Below are 15,826 nucleotides of genomic sequence, written 5' to 3'. Positions count from 1 at the left end.
GTGTTTAACGGAGACATACCGGAAGATTGGAACAGAGTATTCATACCCTTAGAAAAGATGGATTCTTTCTCTTGAACAATAGGTGGAGCCCTTTCCAAAAGCAGGTGTGGGGCCAAAACATAACTGTGAAAAAAGATATTACATTTTTATTTTTCAGCTTGGAAAAATATGAACAGTAAAAGTTATGCTGCAAAAAGAAAATTCAAGTGAATTTATATGTAAAATATGTTCACTTTTAAAATTCTTACTGAACGTGTGCTGTTAAAGGTTTTGTTTGTAATTAATAGAATCCATTTGTTGCAGGTATTTTGAAGTCAAAGTGCCAAAGTCAAAGACAAAGTAAAATTTATTATCAAAGTACATATATTTTACCTTGAGATTCATTTTCTTGCAGGCATTTATGGGAAAATAAAGAAATACATTAGAATTTATGAAACACTATAATGACTAACAAACAACGAATCAGAATCAGGTTTATTATCACGGCAGGTGACGTGAAATTTGTTAACTTAGCAGCAGCAGTTCAATGCAATACATAATATAGAAGAAAATAAAATAAATAATAATAATAAATAAATAAGTAAATCAATTACAGTATACATATATTGAATAGATTTTTTAAAACGTGCAGAACAGAAATACTGTACATTGAAAAAAGTGAGGTAGTGTCCAAGGGTTCAATGTCCATTTATGAATCCGATGGCAGAGGGAAAGAAGCTGTTCCTGAATCACTGAGTGTGTGCCTTCAGGCTTCTGTACCTCTTTCCTGACGGTAACAGTGAGAAAAGTGCATGCCCTGGGTGCTGGAGGTCCTTAATAATGGAGCTGCCTTTCTGAGACACCACTTCCTGAAGATGTTCTGGGTACTTTGTAGGCTAGTACTCAAGATGGAGCTGACTAAATTTACAACCCTCTCCAGTTTCTTTTGGTTCTGTGTAGTAGCCCCCCCATACCAGACAGTGATGCAGCCTGTCAGAATGCTCTCCACAGTACATCTACAGAAGTTTTTGAGTGTATTTGTTGACATGCCAAATCTCTTCAAACTCCTAATGAAGTATTGCCTTCTTTATAACTGCATTGATATGTTGGGACCAGGTTAGATCCTCAGAGACACCCAGGAACTGGAAACTGCTCACTCTCTGCACTTCCGATCCCTCTATGAGGATTGGTATGTGTTCCTTTGTCTTATCCTTCCTGAAGTCCACAATCAGCTCTTTCGTCTTCCTGACAAATGTTTGTTCATAGCATAATCTAGAGGAATAATTTTAGATTAAGAATAAAAAATATATCTATTTCAGAACATTGCAGCTCACTGAAGCTATCTGATTACAATCAGCCAGGCCCTAGTTTTTATCTTGGCCCAAATGGAAGCAAACTAGTATTTTTGTTGTTACAATTTTCTTTTAGACAATAGGTGCAGGAGTAGGCCATTCGGCCCTTTGAGCCAGCACCGCCATTCACTGTGATCATGGCTGATCATCCACAGTCAGCATCCAGTTCCTGTCTTATCCCCATATCGCTTGACTCCATTATCTTTAAGAGCTCTATTTAACTCTTTCTTGAAAGCATCCAGAGAATTGGCCTCCACTGCCCTCTGAGGCAGAGCATTCCACAGATCCACAACTCTCTGTGTAAAAAAGGTTTTCCTCAACTCCGTTTTAAATGGCCTACCCCTTATTCTTAAAGTGTGGCCTCTGGTTCTGGATCCCCCAACATCGGGAACATGCCGCTAGTGTGTCCAATCCCTTAATAATCCTATATGTTTCAATCTTTATGTTTTGTTGACCAGGTTTAATGTTCCATTTATTTATGGGTATTGGGTCAGTGATGACAGTAATCAAGAAAACCCCTCCAGAGTGCCTTCTTGTAAGAGTATTAATTTTAGAAGCTGACATTATTACTGTAATTAGGGTGATTTCCTTTGGTGAAGTGATACTTCTGTAAGAGAGGAGATAGGTTTACCAAGCTGACACATCTAGAACATCGCTGCCAATGTAGTACACATTCCTCTCCACTGACACAGGGCTGAATTAATTCATGTATTCTCCTGTTCCTAGTTTATAATTAGTTAATACTACCTCAAAAGAATATCCCTGTTAACATCAATAACCAGAAATAATATGAAAATAAAACACAGACATATATGGATAGCCTGGGGATTTTTATAGGTATTTATTCCAATGTTTTGCTTCTTTTGTTGAAAGTCTATGAGCTATTATTGCTTGAAATCTCCCTATTATGATCTAAAGTCTACCTTTCAAAGCATGTTGTTTATAATGAAACTGATAGTGTGGTAATCTTGCTGATTTTAACATTTCCTTTGCAAATGGAGATCATATTAGAAAATTTGGTGTTCATTGGGAGTTATAAACAGGATCTGATCTAAGCTGCTGTAAGTTTTATTGAAGCCATCTGATTACTGTCAGCCAGACCTTGGAGCAGTACCAGTTTAAAGAATTAACGTTTTTCATACTTATGAAAGCAATGTTAAATATAAAAAGATGGTCATTATATAACTCAGAGAAAGAGTAACCTATCCTAGCTAATGTTTCCTAAGCAAATAACTGATGTTGAATTAATTAGCCAATTCATGATACAAGTAAAGGGGATTAAAGTAAGGATGAATTGGCTATTATATTTAAAATACTCACTAATTGCATATGTTTTCCTAAAGCTGCTCAATATTATGACATTCCCTTCTTCTCAGCTTACTCTGCTGCTTTCTGCACTCCTCTAAGTTCCTAAAAGAGCCAAAAGCCTGCAGTGAAGAGCAAAGAACATTAGTTTGTAAAAGCAGGTGTCTCTTCTTCCCTTTGGATTGAGGCTGACTTGCTTTCACTCTGAATTGGTGGATTCTGGTATGACTCTCGATACACGTGAGGGAACTGCAAACTCTTCCAAGCAGGAGTGGGATTATGGGTAGTTTGTGAGTTGGTTTGGTCCTTTCTTTACTTAAGCTATTACATGGACTCATGATTCTTAAGCTATGCCACCACCACACCTTCCAGAAACTCAGTTTGATGTGTGACAAAAAATAATGGTGGGGAAGAAGCTAGTGCAACAAATTCATGTAAAGATAGATGTGTTAAAAGGAGCAAACAGTGATATTAAAGCTATGAAAGAAAATTGATTTGGTGAGCAAGGTACTAAGAAGTGATGATTACTGCAGTCTGAAAGATGAGAAGATAGTTCTTTGTTTAGAATGATGCCACCATCACAAAGATCACACCTAAGGCCAAATGCAGAAGGAAACTGAGACCATCACCTGGTGATGTGCAGACGCAGAGCATAAAGATTCTGAAGAGCTAGATGGTGAAATGAATGGAAGACTAGCTTTATAAAGATTGCTGCTTCAGGTTGCCATACCCGTATGCTTTGAAAACAAAGTAGAAATTCACAGGAAACATGATGACAAAGATACAACCCAGAATGGTAAAGCCGCAGTTAAAATGTACACAGTTAATATAGTTAATGGACTAATGTCATATTGCCGAGCTGTTATCTCACACCTGCTATTCTGCTATTTCTCCTGCTCTTCCTTTAACTATAAGTACAATGCACTGTCAAAAATGTCCTGATAAGCAACAGCCCTGAGCTTTGGCATTTGCCCCATTATCAGCTTTAGTATCACTGACCTATGCCACGAAATTTGTTGTTTTATGGCAGCTGTCCAGTGAGAGACATAACAATTACGATAAGTTACAAAAAATAAATAATTAGTGCAAAAGACAAATAGTGAGTTCATGGGTTCATGGACCAATCAAAAATCTGATGGCAGAGAGGATGAAGCTGCTCCTAAAATGTTGCGTATGCATCTTCTGGTTCCTGTACCTCCTTCCTGATGGAAGTATTGAGTATGTCCAAGATGTCAAGGATGTCACTTTCTTGAGGCACCACTTTTAGAGATGGTGGGGAGGGTTGTGACTTGGTATCATCTTCTGAAATATGGTCGTCTCCGGTAGGAATGGAGTGTAGGCTTCCATTTATATCTGGAATATTCTCCAGCTAGTGAGATTTGAGAAAAAAACTAATGAAATATCTAAATCAACACACACTAAATGCTGGAGGACCTCAGCAGGTCAGGCAACACCTACCTATTTGTTGAATTGTCTAGGATCCCCTTAAACATATGAATCATATTGGACGAAATCTGCAGCTAGGCATAACAGAGATGCGTGGATACCCACAGGAAATTCCCTTTGTTCATATCTGTATGGTATTTGTCAAATATGACAATGAATTTCACAACCAGCTTACAGACACAAAATGCTGAAGAAACAAGACCAGCCTGCCAATTTACAGGGTAAAATGTACACAGAAACATTTACCCTCTTTTGCCCCAGACATTGCTGACAAAATCATTAGAGAATTAAAAGTGAGCACTCAAAATTCATTGACCTGGGAATTTCATAAGAATACTTTATATAAACCCAATGCAGTTGCAAAATCAAAGTCAAATTTATTGTCATTTGCACAAGTACATGTATGGTGGAATGAAAAGCTTTCTTGCAGCATTACAGGCAGGCACGTCAGATCATATAAGCAGCATTCATAAGATAAACATAAATGTGACATAATTTTTTCACGTTTTCCACAAGGAAACGCAATTTACAACAAAAATCCATTTTTAAAAAGTTCATTTCAGTGCAGTGATTTGTCACAAAGGGGGGCGCTGGTGAACAGACCCAAGTGCAAGACACAGACATTGAAGTACTAGGAGCAGGACTTGACTAGAGTAGGGACGTGACAGGATACAGACAAGGAGCAGGGACAAGAATGCAGACTTGGGCTAGGACATGTACTAGACAGGGAACCCGGACAAGGAACTATGAACTAGGAGCCTGGGCTTGGGAAAGCGGGACCAGGACTGGGAACCATGAACTAGGAGCCTGTGCTTGGAGTCTGAGCCAGAGACTGGACAAGGACGCAGAACCTGGGTCTTGCCTTGGGCTCGGACCCCACAACCAGGCAAGTACATGACATGGCTACAGGACAGGACGTGGCTGGGGTCTTGAGTCTTGAGGCTTGAGGCTGCAGGCTGGGGTCTTGAGGCTGCAGGCTGGGAGCAGAATGGCCTGACTTACCCCACAGAGGCAAGGATAAGACAAGACGGATCCCCCCGCAGGGCAATGGCAGATTGGCCTGGCTTATCCCATGGAGGCGGGGACAAGAAGAGACAAACACCGAAGAACAACAGACAGTTCCATCTCTGCATCGGGGTTGCTCCGAGTCGCAGTTACGGCCAGCAACCTCAGCTGGCTGCAGAAACAGCCGGATCCCTAGCTAGCTTGGAGTGGCTGACGGCCACTCAGCTGGCCTGGGAAATGGCCGAATCCATACTGCAAAGATAGCTCCAACTACCGACAGCAAGGCTCCATGAGGCGATGGTTCTCCAACGCAGCCTAAAGATGGCAAGTGGCCGCTATAGCCTTCCACTGGCAGGTTGCTCCCAGGGGATCTTGACAAGACAAACCAGCAGCCCACACTCGAACCAAGGCTACTTATATACCAAGCCCCAAAATGGGAATCAGGTGCCTATAATTAACCCAACCGAAACAAGGGACAGCTGGAAGACCCAAAGTCTGAGTCTACAGACCGGACCGTGAACCAGAATGTGGACTTTACGGACCAGACCGTGACAATACCCCCCTTTTACGGGAGCCTCTGGGCAACTGAAGAGGCTCTCCAGGACCAAGGACGACACGGGCAGGTGGGGGGGGGGGCATTCAACAGGCGAGAACCCAGGATTGCAAGAGTTAAATGACAGTGTCTGTGTCGCTGGGTCCATGAATGGCTGGTTTGTTCTGTCCATACCCCCTGTCTGAATCCCTTATGTTCCCCTTCCTTCTGTTGCCTCGCCTGAAGCATCGCCTCATTTGAAGCCTCACCTCGTCTGTAGCCTTGCCTCACCTATAACCCTCGCCTGCACCGCTGTCTAGTTCAATCGCCAGAGCAAGATAAGGAAATGTCTATCATTGTTTTGAACTATCTCTGTGTCCACGCCTTCACTAGGTAGGTCCGGCTGTTTGCTACTACCTGATGTTGGGATCTGTCTGTATCCACGCCTTCGCTAGGAAGGTCGGGCCGTCTGCTGCTACATTGTGTTGGGAACCATCTCATCGTATTCTGTGGATGAGTCCCAGCCCTATGTCCTGTTTCGAAGGAGGGGTCCCAGCTCTGTGTTCCATGTTCCTGTCTCTTCCTTGACCAAGGCTCTGTGTTCCTGTCTCTCCCTCGGCCAAGGCTCTGCGATCCTGTCTCTCCCTCAACCAAGTCAAGGCTTCGGGGTCTCGTCCAGTCCTAGCCACAATCCAAGAACCTTGTCCTGTCCAAGCCATGGCTTTGTGTTCTCGTCTTGTCCATGTGTCTCACCCAGTCCAGCAGTACCTTGCCCAGCCCGGTGCTGGGGTTCCCTTGTACTGTAGCTATGCCACATCCTGAAGCCTAGTCATGTCCTCGCCTAGTTCCAGGGTCCGAGCCTGAGTCAAGACCCAGGTTCTGGGTCCTTGTCCAGTCTCTGGCTCGGAGTCCAAGCCCAGGCCCCTAGTTCCAAGTTCCATGTCCTGGTTCCACCATCCTAGTCAAGTCCTAGCCCAGGCCCTGTATCCTTGTCCCGTCCAGGGCCCGTGTCATGTCCAGCGTCCTTTCTTCCTCTCTCCCACTGCTTCCTTGTCACGCTTAGTCCTGTTCCTACTATTTCAGTGTCTGTGCCTCGCATTTGGGTCCGCTCCCAGCGCCCCATTATGACATGATTAGGGGTTTGCCCGCTGATTCAAGTACTAAATGTTTGAAGGGAAGCAGCTGTTCTTGGACCTGTTGGTGGTAGTCTTCAGGCTTATATATGTCATGCGCGATGGTAGCTTCAAAACGATGGCTCGGCTCGGATGGTGGGGATCTCTGATGATAGATATTACCTTCTTGAACAGTGCCTCCCGTGGTGTGTTAAGTAGATTCACTACTCTGAGCGGCTTCCTACGTTCCTGCGCATTTGGAGTGTCATCCCAGACCTTGATGCAACCAGTCGGGCTACTTTCAGCTGTAGAAGTTTGTGAGAGTGTTCGGTGGCAAGCCGAACCTCCTTAACCTCTCCAGGTACCTTTTCCCACCTGAGTGCTAGGACAGGTCATACAATGTGTTAACGGCCAGTGAATTAAAGCTAGGCGCTCTCTCCACCGCCCATCCTTCTAATGTCGATCTGAGCATGTTCGCCCTCCTTCCCCTTCCTGAAGTCAACGAATCAGCTTTTCTGTCTAAAGGGGAAGCTAAAAACCCCTTCACCCAGAGCATGCCCTCTTGTCATTGCTACCATCAGGAAGGAGGTACAGGAGCACACTCAACATTCAGGAATAGTTTCTTCCCCTCTGTATGGACATTGAACTCATTACCACAACCGTACGATTGTTTTCTCTTTTTTTGCACTATTTATTTCACTCTCCATATTTTACTGTAATTTATAGTTTTTATTATATATTTCAATCTCCTGCTACCGCAAAACAACAAATTTCACTCCATATGCCAGTGATATTAAACGCGATTCTGATCCTGATTCTGAAATGCATTAGATTTTTTTAGGACAACCGAATATATTTTTGTTTATTGACAGAACTGTCATTCAAGACGGCCACTCTTTGAACTTGTTCAAGTGCGGTGGACATCTTCTGATAACCAACGTGTCTGTTGACACAGACGTCCATCCACGCACCGACTCTGTCGGAAAATACACAAAACTCATTCGAATCGGTAACCATATCTCCACATTATTGTAAAGAATGGCATCAAAAGCACTCAAAGCGATGAAGAACAATTACTGACTGAAAGAAAGAAAGAAAGAAAGAAAGAAAGAGGAAACTAGTTTGTTGGGAGGAGCCTGTTGGACTTTCGAATTTAATTCTATTATGGGAGCTCGTTTGGGGGGCGGGGGAAGGTCTCCATATACCAGGCATTTGTAACCTGGGGACGGCCTGTATACGATAAACAAGCCCTTTTACCGGTGTTGCCCCAATCACTACCTACTTCTGGTCAAACCATCCACGAAATCCCCCCACAGTAACAGCACGGGAAGCCGAAACCTGAACAGAGGAACGCATTCTGGAAGCTGAGGAGACGCCTCCAATTTGATCCGAGCTGGCTGAAGGTCTTCAGCATGGTTCCTACAATGGTTACTATTACAGCCCCCTTACCGTCTGGCAACACCTTGAATACGTTTAATGAAACTTGGGCGCCACTCATTGCAAGCAGGCTATCTTTAATAAGCCGCTTTCTGCCGCTCTATTCAGTATTACAGCAATCCCATTCCAGGGAAAGTCTCGGAAAAGGTGCATCCGGAAATAGGCAGGCAATGGATTAATAAAATTATTTCACTTCTAGTACGTCAGCCCCCAAAAAGCGGTGTACGGGAACGACATGATCGCTTTAAAAGGCAACTGTTGTCATCAGAGGCTGCGCACACGTGGGTCGAAGTCTCTGTATAAATGGTGTCTCCAGTGCCGATTGAGTCAAAGTTGCGGCAACTCGCCGAGAGAGGAGACGGTGCAGATCAAAGGCCGGTGCTGTAAAGCGGATGGCAGCGGGCAAGCAGGGCGAGGTGGTGGGAATCAGCACCAGTTACCAGGCGGTGATGCCAAGCTACGCCGGGATAACGGAGGAGTTCCCACAGTCGCTGCGGCGCCAGCTGCAGAAATCCAAGCTGAAGCAGAGGCGACCCCGGGAAGCCAGGTTCAAAACGCAGCCGGTCACCTTCGATGAAATCCAAGAGGTGGAGGAGGAAGGGGTCTCGGCCCTCGAGGAGGAGAAAGCCAAGAAGTCGTTCCTGCAGTCGCTTGAGTGTCTCCGGAGGAGCGCGCAGAACTCCCGTGCCCAGAAGGCAACTTTAAGCAACTCAAAGCTGAGGTATAGCTTGGACTCGAGCGACTCGGATTCCGCCCACTGATCGCCGGGGCACCGAACCGCCCCTTAAAAGTACTGTGCTTCATAATGAAGTTTTAAAAAGCTGTATTTTGTAAAAAAAAATCTATTTTCAAAGGAGAAACCTTTACGCATTGATGGGCACAAATCAGGAATAAATACTGATGTGAGATACTGCTCTGTGCTTGGATGTTTGCTGGTGGTGGTGGTGGTGGTGGATAAAGGCTTGTTCGCGGAACCTTGCTCCTCTGCCCAAGTCACGGAGAACGCAGCGTTGGAAAGGAACGGCCCATTCCTTTATTGGACATCATTGAAGTTGTGATGAGGATATAAACGCAGCTCAACTGCAATTTAACTGTTGTTTTCTATTCTGCTTTCAGAACTATTAAAATGCAAGATGCAATTTCCAGTAAAATTCCTTTCTATACGTTGTTGGATTGCACTACAGATGTTCCAAGCGTTAGCGATTTAATAGCTCGGCTCCTGCCAAATTTCATTTATGTAATGCTTTTACTACTTAAATCAGTAATTTATATGTTTGTATTTTGTGAAACTTGCAACAAAGCAAGATTGTAATGCCTCGTGATTAATAAAATTAGTGAACACTTAATATCTTACTTACAATGTTATTTTTTTTGGACAAATGCTTGCTTGAGTATCCAACATCTACGTTAGATCAGCCTGTCCCAATTGGTGGAATAGATTTTGACCAGCGTCACAGGTTTGGGTTTCATGCTTGTAATCAGATGAGAATTTGTTTTCCTCTAAAGCAGTCGGTTATATCGTATTAGCCGGATTTGCGCTTTCCACGCGGCGGGAATAGATATTACAGTATTGGAAATAAAGCATATACTTCTGTTTCCCTTCGGGTCTGCGCAACACGCTCGACAACTTCAACCGTTCCTCTTTAAATCGCGTGTTTGCACTTCGTATCGCAGCTTTCAGTTGCGAGTTTTGTCGCAAATTGGTCTCCCTTCTGCTAGCATTGCTTGTTCAATATTACTGAGTACTTCAGGTGTAAGAAGGCTTATTAGAAGCATACACCAGTAGAGCCGAATATGCTGTAAAATCCTTATGTAAGATTGAACCCACTGCGGTCCTTAAGAGGCGCGATTACAACTAACTTAAAGCTGCAAAGCATGTTTTGCTCATCGAGTGCTCCAGTCTTTCTCCCCTTCGCTCGTTCCCGCCCCGCTTGCTGCAATGTATCGGCCCCGCTGCATTTCTGATTGAAATGCGATCGGAGTTGGTGCGACGAAACCACCCCCACCCCCACCCCCATTAAAGTGGTTTCCATGAATAACCGATATAATGTGAGGTTGTTGCAGGCCCGCTAACGTATTGATTGTAATTTTTTTTAAAAAAACTCGTGTTAGTTAATGAAGAGGATTATATTTCTTCTGAGTGAGGAGCAATCTGTTCCTAATTTGGACCGGCATTGGAAACTCCATCGGTCTCGCCGGATCGCACTGACGCCGGACAACGCGTACTGCATCCGGCTGATGGCTCTTGTCCTTTTAGATCACGCGGGACGAAGTGCTGGTCATTCGGGGTGGTGAAAGCGGGAATTGTAATTTTTCTAGAATATAAATATGCTGTAGGAACTGTAAATTCGCAGCATTTTTGAAATAGTGCTTTTAATTTGTGCCTGAATAAATCACATATAATAGGTACAGTGGAATAACATGGCTTGGGCATGTTTATAGTACAATTTAAGAAGCTATATAGGGAGGTGGGGCTTGGCGGGATATGGGCCAAATTTGAATTAAATGTGTGGTCGATATGCACTGTTTCGGCCGAAGGGCCTGTATCCGTGCTTATGACGAGTAAAACAAAAATCACAAAAATACTACACTTCTTTAAGTGATCAACTGTTAACACGTAGTTACTCAGCTAATGTTCTACGGATTTCTGCTGTATTTTTTGTATGTAATCCGTGTGTATCAATGCCCGTAGAAAAATTGGAACTCCCTGCGATTGTAAAAGGTCGTATGAGAATGTAGGGTTTTATTATCTAAATCCTTACAGATGCAGTCCTGAGTAATGAAATATAATGCCCCAGATTTTATCGATACAATAATGTTCAAAGACTCTTAAACTGCTGGCAGTGATTCAGATTCTTCTACAAGCTGTTTTGCAGCTTCCTGGAGTAGAATGGGGGAAATGTTAAATTTATGTAAGATTATGGTATTTATGAACTAGTTTTACAATGCCATATGGAGAATGCTGGGATCTGTGTTTTAATAGTGTTCCAAGTTTTAACACTTTCCACATTAGCTGTAAATTCTTTATGTATGTGGATTGTAGTTCCTTCTGATTAAATATTTAAAATATTTCAGATTTATTTTTAACTTATAGTTCAGTTGTGTTAATTATGAGTAAATTACAATCTTGGTGTTCTGAAATATTTAAGTGTGTTTATTGTTTTTAAAAGCTCCTGAGAATTTATACATTTGTGGTTGACTGTTGGGGCAGATAGGTAACAGGAGCTGCCAGAGAGGCTACAGAACCCTTTGATCTCGCCATTCAGTAAGATTTGTACTTTGTTCAGTAAAGAGGATTTTGTTTCACAGCTGACCATAGGGTATCATTTGTGAACAAACTAATTAGAACTGTCAGATTACATATATTTGATAAACTGGTTTAAAAAATAGAAAATATATTAAATCTAAGCTACACTCAAAGGCTGCGTCCATCATGCCCTCTTCTCATTGCTACCATCAAGGAGGAAGTACAGGAGCCTGAAGACACAAACTCAATATTTTAGGAACAGCTATCAGCTACCTTCTGCCATTAGATTTCTAAATGGACAATAAACCCATGTAACCCACATCACTTTTTTTTGCTCTTTTTGCACTACGTAATTTATAGTTTTTATTATAGAAACATAGAAAATAGGTGCAGGAGTAGGCCATTCGGCCCTTCGAGCCTGCACCGCCATTTATTATGATCATGGCTGATCATCCAACTCAGAACCCCGCCCCAGCCTTCCCTCCATACCCCCTGACCCCTGTAGCCACAAGGGCCATATCTAACTCCCTCTTAAATATAGCCAATGAACTGGCCTCAACTGTTTCCTGTGGCAGAGAATTCCACAGATTCACCACTCTCTGTGTGAAGAAGTTTTTCCTAATCTCGGTCCTAAAAGGCTTCCCCTCTATCCTCAAACTGTGGCCCCTCGTTCTGGAAACTATGTATTGCAATGTACTGCAGCCAAATAAATTTCATAATAAACTTTACTTCTGATTTTGTTTTAGCATCTTAATAATATCTGAATCTGTTAAACCATCCATTAATGATGTGTGATAAATAGAGAGAAGATATTAAGAGGAATAGATAGAGTGGATAGCCAGCGCCTCTTCCCCAGGGCACCACTGCTCAATACAAGAGGACATGGCTTTAAGGTAAGGGGTGGGAAGTTCAAGGGGGATATTAGAGGAAATTTTTTAGTCAAGGGGGTGGTTGGTGCGTGAAATGCACTGCCTGAGTCAGTGGTGGAGGCAGATACACTAGTGAAATTTAAGAGACTACTAGACAGATATGTTATGGAATTTAAGGTGGGGGGTTATATGGGATGCAGGGTTTGAGGGTCAGCACAACATTGTGGGCTGAAGGGTCTGTACTGTGCTGTACAGTACTATGTATGCTCTATGTAAAAGAATTTGGACCTTTTTTGAGTGGGAGTTTCTAATCTTCAAGTGTACAACATCAATGATGAGTTCATGACAATGTGAAAATTATTTGTAAAATGCATAAATTAACAGTGCAGTGTTACTGTGCAGTTGTATAGTACGTAATCTACAAGTAATGGTAAGCAGTTAATTTTACACTGAAAAATATTATATCATGAGGTTACAATAACATCCTATTCATAGCATTCCTTTCACACTTTAGATATTAAGCACACTTTAAAAACACTGTGTGATGTGTAATATAATTTTGCCAATATGATGTATTGCAGGATATAACTGCATTCTTCCATTATTCTGCATGAGTGAGCAAGTAAAATATGTCATGGGTTATGGTCAATTTCATGAATGATGTCACCTTGTGTCTTGTCACTTTTATAATGTTCTTTTTGAAGAAACTACTGACTGTGTCATATGGAGTCATGTCACATTGATAATTTTACAATTCCGACTCATGATTTATGTTACCTCTTTACAACTTCTATCTTCCCAATTTCCACCCCACCCTCATCCTATTTCCTTCTTCCTTCCTCCCAACATGTGAAAGTATTTTCTCCATTGCTCTCCAACCAAATGGTTCCAGTATTTTAAAGTTGGTTGATTTCTTTGGTGAAAGATTAAGATGAGACTTCAGTCTGGTTGGTCTTTCACAATAAGTATAATAGCATTTTGGTTCTAGAATCATCCTGGTTACTATGTTTGCACCTTCTCTCATGCAAAACAATCTACTGATCTTGCAAGATATTGAGTTCAATAATGCACAATATTTAAACTTGTTCCATTCAATGTTCTGTATCATTTTAACTATCTTTTTTTTCAGTTTTAAAAAAAAAATTTGGTCTCCTTACCTAAAAAGGATAGAGTAGCATTGGAGGAAATCCAAAAGAGTTACTGAGTTAATCCCTGGGATGAATTGATTGTTCTATCAAGAGAAGCTAAAACGGGTTTGGTCTTAATCCTTTGGAATTTAGAAGAACAGATAAAATCCTCAGGGCAGGATAGATGCTGACATGTTTTCACTTGTGGGAGAATCTCAAATGTTAGTGATATTAACCTGTTTTGATAGCTTCAATGATTTTTGTGTTTCAATATCACCTCGATATTCATTTTGAATTAACTGGGTATGCACTAGTTTACTATTGTTTTATAATGTGAATGGACAGAGAGTTAACGATTGCCAAGGGTTTGTAGCAAGTCTGAAATATAAACAATATGTATTATTTTCTTGGATTCAATTTATGTTTAGAAACTCTACGTCTTGATTTATCACGTATAGACAGCCACTTGCCAGTCTTTTTTTTATAGCTCAACATACGGTCTAACTCTTTTAAAAAAAATTTCTGCATAATTCTGTATTCAATATTCTATATTTCTTGAGGCCCTCCATTGGTCAGGGTCGACCAGGGATGTTGCGTCCCAGCTGTCTACGTGATAAACACAGCAGGGCAATACGATATGGAGAGCGAGCTGTTGCCCATGTAACAGGCTCTCCACTCCACGCAGCTGATGAATCCAAAGCAGCAGCAGAGACCGACGCAGTTTGGCACAAGCAGTGTTGCTGGAGTTGCCAGTCAGTAGGACTGCCTTAGGGACTCCAGCTGTGGATTCTTTTTGGTTGAGGTTTACTCCCAAAGCCTTCACTATGAGCTGGTATAGCTGCAAGGCAATAGAGGTCAGGGTACAGCTTCTCCTAGAAGAGCTGCCAACCACAGCTGATGAACCCCATCCGCCCATATTTCTAGAGATAAAAATTATATTTAAACATAAAAAACATAGTTTTTAAAGATTTTTTTTAAAATTTGCAATGATCAATTTAAGAAGACAATCTCAAATTAATAGCTATTATAAACTCTACCTAATTTTTGTTTTTGTGGATTTCTACAAAAAGTGAAATCATGCAAATTAAATAATGGACAAACAATTGGATTTCTGCAACATCACAAGGACCATGAAAGTTTGGGTTACCCCTTTTATATTGGATTTTGGCTAAGAATCTACACTTATGATCTCTGAAAACAAATCAAGTTAGGCTCTGTGATGTGAAGCTACACACAATCTGCAGATGAAATTTGGTGGTTGAAGCAGTACATGAGAGGAAAGGAATTTGCAATGTTTCATGTCAAAACCTGTATTAGGACAGGCTATTTTGCTCCATGTTCTGACGTCACGCTTGTGTATCCTGAGTGCTCAGATTGCTTCTGAATGTGGCTAAGTAAACACTGTGGAGTCCAGTTAATTGGGCCATCAGTCAATCAGGGTAGCTGCTTGTTTGGGACAATTCTTAAAGAATAAAAATTAATCAAGAAAGTAGCCAGGTTTCCTTTGTTAATTTGGGACACTGTGCCACCTAATTGGGACAGGAGTCTATTGCCAAACAGTTTCTAACTAGCATCAGTTGTTATGCACGTGTGTGGCTGTTAGACACTACACCGTGCTTAGAATGAACATTTTTTAAATGGCACCAGTTGTGTTTGTGCTCAAAAAGCAGGGTTTTGTCAGTGATAGCTGGCGAGAAATAAGCAGGAAGACAATTCAGAACTGCTTTGCTCACTGCAATTTCAAGCAATCAGGCTTGGAGATGCACGAAATGGCTGGGTTTGAAAATGAAGCAATTTCACTACTTCAACAAGTTGGGAGCTATGAAGAATTTGAAGGTATCGACAATAATCCTGAATGTTACAATGAAAATGAAGATTTTGGAGGATGCAATAGTTTCTAACTAGTGTCAATTGCATGCACTTGTGTGGCCAATAGACACTTAACCATGCTTAGAGTGTTATGGTGTCAGTTGTGTACGCTGGTGTTATGTTATTCATGTGAGCCAACCAATGCAAATTGAAAAGCAGTGAATTTTGGCACTACATGCAGAAGGGCAATGAATCAATGATCTGTACTAGATTTTCTTCCTTTATAGTCAGTCAATCAGTCAACAGAATAAGGCAGCATACACTGTATGAATTCCTCCATCAATAACTATTAAGAATTAATACCGTTGTAGAGTGCTGTAGTAATATTGGCAAAGTTCTGCTTTGTTCTTTATTTAATTTAAATACATAATTTGTTACTCAGTTAAAGGATAGTTTAAAAACGCAAACACGAGAAAATCTGCAGATGCTGGAATTTCAAGCAATACACTTAAAAGTTGCTGGTGAACGCAGCAGGCAAGGCAGCATCTCTAGGAAGAGGTACAGTCGACGTTTCAGGCCGAGACCCTTCCCTCAGGGAGACGGGGT

General features: G+C 41.8%; 2 protein-coding genes across 2 annotated transcripts in view; both read left to right on the top strand.

The window, feature by feature from the left end:
• alkbh3 (alkB homolog 3, alpha-ketoglutarate dependent dioxygenase) overlaps nt 1-15,826 on the top strand; it is a 128,130-nt gene that overhangs the window by 79,681 nt on the left and 32,623 nt on the right. The window lies entirely within an intron of this gene.
• Nucleotides 8,434-9,530, top strand: c11h11orf96 (chromosome 11 C11orf96 homolog). Its single transcript, XM_063061788.1, has one exon. The coding sequence runs from the start codon at nt 8,561-8,563 to the stop codon at nt 8,927-8,929; it is 369 nt and encodes a 122-aa protein (XP_062917858.1). The 5' UTR covers nt 8,434-8,560; the 3' UTR covers nt 8,930-9,530.

This window comes from Mobula hypostoma, chromosome 11 (assembly GCF_963921235.1).
Source record: "Mobula hypostoma chromosome 11, sMobHyp1.1, whole genome shotgun sequence".
Taxonomy (NCBI): Eukaryota; Metazoa; Chordata; class Chondrichthyes; order Myliobatiformes; family Myliobatidae; genus Mobula; species Mobula hypostoma.
Note: the sequence above shows the minus strand (reverse complement) of the source record. Positions and strands in the feature narration are given on the sequence as shown.